This window comes from Arachis duranensis, chromosome 7, assembly GCF_000817695.3.
Source record: "Arachis duranensis cultivar V14167 chromosome 7, aradu.V14167.gnm2.J7QH, whole genome shotgun sequence".
Taxonomy (NCBI): domain Eukaryota; kingdom Viridiplantae; phylum Streptophyta; class Magnoliopsida; order Fabales; family Fabaceae; genus Arachis; species Arachis duranensis.
The window spans coordinates 65,356,491-65,361,791 of record NC_029778.3 but is presented as its reverse complement, the minus strand read 5'-3'; the positions used below and the strand labels follow the sequence as shown (position 1 = coordinate 65,361,791).

Sequence of the window (5,301 nt, the reverse complement as noted above, 5' to 3'; positions counted from 1 at the left end):
CTATTCCAACATGATCGAGAACCGACAGCTGATTAGCCGTGCTGTGACAGAGCATCTGGAACGTTTTCACTGAGAGGATGGGAGGTAGCCACTGACAACGGTGAAACCCTTGCATAAGCTTGCCATGGAAAGGAGTAAGAAGGATTGGATGAAGACAGTAGGAAAGCAGAGAGACGGAAGGGACAAGCATCTTCATACGCTTATCTGAAATTCCCACCAATGAATTACATAAGTATCTCTATCTTTATCTTTATGTTTTATTCGTATATCACCCATATCCATTTGAGTTTGCCTGACTAAGATTTACAAGGTGACCATAGCTTGCTTCATACCAACAATCTCTGTGAGATCGACCCTTACTCGCGTAAGGTTTATTACTTGGACGACCCAGTACACTTGCTGGTTAGTTGTGCGAAGTTGTGTTTATGCCATGGTATTGAACACCAAGTTTTTGGATTCATTACCGGGGATTATTTGATTTGTGAAAAGTATTTATCACAATTTCGCGCTACTAGATAACAAGTATAAGTTCCAAAGGTACAAAATTAACCATGGATGTATCAATATATTTATTTATCATTCTCCTTAGTTCTATAGAGAACATTTCATTTAGATTGTAAGAAAAATGATAAATAAATGTATTAATGCATTGACAGTTGATTTTGTGCCTTTGAAACTTGTACTTGTTCTCCAAATTATCGACTTTGTTCTTGTGTTGTTGTTCTGTAGGACATTTCGCTAATTATTTAACTTTGACCTCATGGTGGGACTACGTTAAAGCTAAAATGAAACTTTTTTTAATTCAAATAGGACACTTTGAACCTTAAAAACTAAAATAGGATTACGCCCAAATGTAAGGCGGTAAGGGATCAATTTAGTACTTTATCCTTTATATAAATATGAATCAAATCAAATAATTAATAGATTTATAAATTATTTTATTTAATAAAATCTTAACTAATTAGTAAATGATAATGACATTCATATTTAAATATTTACAAAAACTATTTATTCTATAGTAAGCAAATTAAAAATAAAATCAAAACAAAAGAAGAAATAGAAACCTCTTCTTTCCAAAATTGTCCATAGAAAACAATGTAAAAATTTTCATTTTTTTTTTATTTTACTTTATGAAAATGATTTTCGTTTTCATTTACTTTTAATATTGATTCGTTCCTTTCTAAAATGCCATAACGCATAAATACATTGTACAAATCTATGTTTTGAATATTGGACCAGATCGACCGATTCGATCAGGTTAATCAGAAATTGGTCTTCTGGCCGATTCAGTTGATGCCTAAAATTGTCCTAAAAAAACGATAAATAAATTAGACAAACTAACAGTTAACTGGTGAACTGACGGAATTGGTTAGGTTTTTTAGGTTATCGGTTCTCTCTCTGACTCTCTGAGGACCCAACCCTAACCCCCTTTCTCACTGGTCGTCTTCTCCATCACCAAACTCATGTCCACCACTATCTCACCACTGCTGTTGCATCTGCTCCAGTCGTCATCCCACTTCTTGCCGTTCATCTCCTCCATCGGAACATGTCTCGCGTTGCTGCTCGTCTCCTCTATCTCGGCCTTCATCTTCTCCTCGACGGTGCTAGAAGTCGTGCTCGAAGCTGTTGGCATCACAGTCTCCGTCTCGTCAAGCCAGTATTTGTCGTCGTCGTTGTCGGCCCTAAAATCACTATCTCTGTCCTCATGTCAAGCCTCTATCTTCAAGCCCCTTCTCTTTCTGTCCGAGGTCACATCCTTCCTCCCTCGCCGTCACTTCCCTTCCTCCCTCGCTGCCGGTAAGCACTACTGCTTCAATTTGTGTTGTTGCTGATTTTCTGAGTGTTGCAATTTTGTTAATTTTGTATTCTGGGGTAGGATTGTTGCTGATATGATTTTGAATTTAGTTTTGATTTTTTGTTTATTTTTTGTTTTTGGATTTTCTGGGCTTTGGATACTGAGTTTTTTGTTTTTGGATTCTAAGTTTTTGCTGTTGAATACTTAATTAAAAGTTGTCGTTAAAATTTGTTGTGATCCAAAATTTTGTTGTTGATGATTTGAGTTTTTATATAAGTTTGTATTTGTCATTGTTTTTTATTATTTGATTATTAGAAATTATTATTGAAATTTTTTTATTCTAAATTTTTGTTGCTGATATGATGTATATTATTTATTAGTTCATTACTGATTACTTTATTAGAACTTAAAGTTATTTAGAATTTTTTTATTTTGTAAATTTTTAATGATAAAATATGAACAAGTTATTAGGTAAAATTATAAAATTTTAAATTTTATTAGTTAATAAATTATTAAATTTAAATATTTAAAATTTGTATATTAAATTTTTAATAAATTTATTTTAAATTAAACCAGTTAAATCCGAGTTAAACTTTTAAATCATTGAACCAGTCACTCTACCAATTTATTGACCGATTCGATTCTCACAACCTTGGTACAAATATTAAATTCCAATTTGCATTGTTTTCATAGTATGAGACAGTAAATTCCCTCTCTTATCCGTAGTGCAAAATATTAAAATTAGCAATAAAAACTGCGAACGAACGCTTGAAAGAAATATTTAGTAGTATATATTTATTTGTTTGAAAATATACAAATACATAATGCATTTATTACATGAATTTACATCCTTGCAAATGCAACTTAAAAAGACAAGAAATGCAATGGATTGATCAACTAAAAATAAATTATGTAACATGCTTGCCAGGGAGAAACAACTCAACTCTCTGCACACCATTCTATATATATTGCGAGGCTTCAGCATTCACCATTTAAGCTTTGCCGGAAAATACTGCAAAACATGTCATAATAAAAGAATAAGAACCCCAAATTGTTAAACTAAAACACAGAATATTAAATTAAGAAAAAAAACTATAAAATTTGGTCTCACCTTCTCAATGAGGGATTGATAGTATGGCTTAACTTTTTCAACGTCAACTAACACTTTACTCTTGCTATACAGATCATATTTGCTACACAAAATTACGAGTGATATGTGAGAAATATTAGAGCTCAATATTTTGGATCATATTTATGATTTATAATTTAGTATTTATAGTTTAATGTTAGCTAAATGTTAATAAAAATTAATAAATTTTGTTACTCATATGATATTGTTCGTGATATAATTAACAAGAAGCATAAGAATATGTGAAAAAAAAGATACATTTAAGTTAAACACGAACATACTTAAAAATATGGAGCCATTTTAGGTTCTCACGATCTTCGTCATTCATGAGATGAGAGTATGCACCTTCCTTATGTAAAGCTGCAATACAAGATTATACATCATGAATATAGACTTACCAAATACATATAGTCATCATGTCCCCATGACATCATTACATTTTCAAGTCCACATCCATTGGTGTAGATTCCATCCTTTGTGTTATAAGCAGGGTTTTTTATATCCGGGTTCTCCTTAAAAAACTACAACGTGAAAGAAACTTTAATTAGTTGCTAATTTAAGATAAGAAACTCATCAAACCATTAAAAGTTATGTATAATAAACAACTTGTTTACCTTGTGGTGAATGTTTGCTTCGTCAAAAGCACAACCAACAGGAAATGTATCTCCTTCAAATATGTATTTGTTATAATCGTTTAGTTGAATGTTGAATTTAAAGTTACACTAATTAATAGGAATGAAAAAATTAATTATGTAAATATGGTTGAGTGAAAGTTCTCACCAACAACCGCCCATTGAGGAAGCTCTCCGAATTGAGGAAGAAGAAGAATCTTTCCAAGATCTAAAATAAGTCAACACATACAATCATTTGTTAACTCCTCATCATAATCTAAGATATGTTGTGTCTCTCAATAAATAAAAGACGTTTAGGTTTCATCATATTAAATAAAATAAGAATATTATGATTATGATAAAGTCTTTCTTGTTTTATTTTCCATAGTTTTCACAATTTGGTAGGTCAAGGATTAATTTACTATAGATTAAAGCTTTATTTAAGAGTATGTCACTAGCCAATAAATTATTACATATATAAGATGGGATTTGAACTTCTACTACATTTTTAGGCAGACAAAAAAGTTGATCATTTTACTAATTTAAGTTGGTTTATAATCTATTAAGTATTTTAGTTTCTCTTTTAGACAAGCTTTATGTATACTAAAGGAATATGCATATACCATGAATGAGTGCGGTCAAATGTAACCAATCTTCATTAGGATAGTCTTTTCTAATGGCTTCAGCAGATTGCAACAAATGTTGAATTTGAGGTTCATCCAAATCAGGATCACTATCGTCCACTACTTGATTTAGCAGCTCACAACATTCCCATATGCTCATTTCTGCTCTATTCAATTTTTCATAGTTCTCCCTCATTTTCTTCACCTGTTATAGCATTATATATTCATGAGTTCGATGACATTGCTTAGAAAGCATAGATAGATAAATGATTTTGAATAAAAAAAAGTTTGCTTACAAAGTCATATGTTTGGTTTATGTGCTGCAATCTATAGAATTCTTCTACACCTTTTTGTCTTTTACTTTCAGCATCATAAGCCCTGCCAAACCCCATAAAACATAAGCTCTAAAACATAAACCTTCATTCATGATCATTACACCAAATCTTACATATAGAGGCAGTTTTTTTATGACAATTTTTTAAAACCGTCACTAAATTTTATTTAATGAAGGTTGATGCGACGGATATCTGTGAAAACATTTCAAAACTGCCGCAATATTTCAGTTTTGGTGTAGTGGATCAATAATTAAAGATAAATGAGAGAATCTAAAATGAAGTTGATACCTAAAAGAGTGGCCAAATGAATTAATTTCTGGTGCTGTAAATCCATTATGTGACACGCCGTTCAACGTAACCTCGTTTGTATCCTTAGTGACATGATTGTGCACATTCTTCTCATCAAATTGTGACCCTAAAAACATGTCACAATGTTACAAACGCTACTTCTGAATGAATAGAAACCGAATAGAAATAATAAAATAAAGGCTATGTTAAGAAGAAAATTTAATCATACCAAGGGCAGATTGGTCAACTAGGGTAGTAGCCATTTTGTTGTAATTAAAGACAAAATGTACTGGAGAAAATTATTAAAAAGCAATAGGTAAAGAAAAAGAAATTTCGAATGAAACTGCTATGCCAAAATCCTTAGACGACAAGGGTTTATATACTTCAACAAAAAGTCCTTAATGGAAAATTTGGAATCTTTAAGTCCTCAACGAAAAAAAAAAAGATATGGATAACAAATTTAGAATCATACTATTCTAAGTAACTTGTAATCTTGATCCGACTCAAGATTGTTAATGTC

The 5,301-nt window shown here is 31.3% G+C and overlaps 1 protein-coding gene across 1 annotated transcript in view; it reads right to left on the bottom strand.

The window, feature by feature from the left end:
* LOC107459272 (inositol oxygenase 2-like) overlaps positions 1-5,044 on the bottom strand; it is a 17,130-nt gene extending 12,086 nt beyond the window's left edge. Inside the window, exons 1-7 of the mRNA XM_016077495.3 lie at positions 5,011-5,044; positions 4,782-4,908; positions 4,455-4,536; positions 4,159-4,363; positions 3,705-3,764; positions 3,539-3,591; positions 3,323-3,445 (exon numbers count right to left, since the gene is read on the bottom strand). Coding sequence (XP_015932981.1) covers positions 3,323-3,445; positions 3,539-3,591; positions 3,705-3,764; positions 4,159-4,363; positions 4,455-4,536; positions 4,782-4,908; positions 5,011-5,044 — 684 coding nt within the window. The remainder of the gene's footprint in view (positions 1-3,322; positions 3,446-3,538; positions 3,592-3,704; positions 3,765-4,158; positions 4,364-4,454; positions 4,537-4,781; positions 4,909-5,010) is intronic.
* Positions 5,045-5,301: the final 257 nt, after the last annotated feature.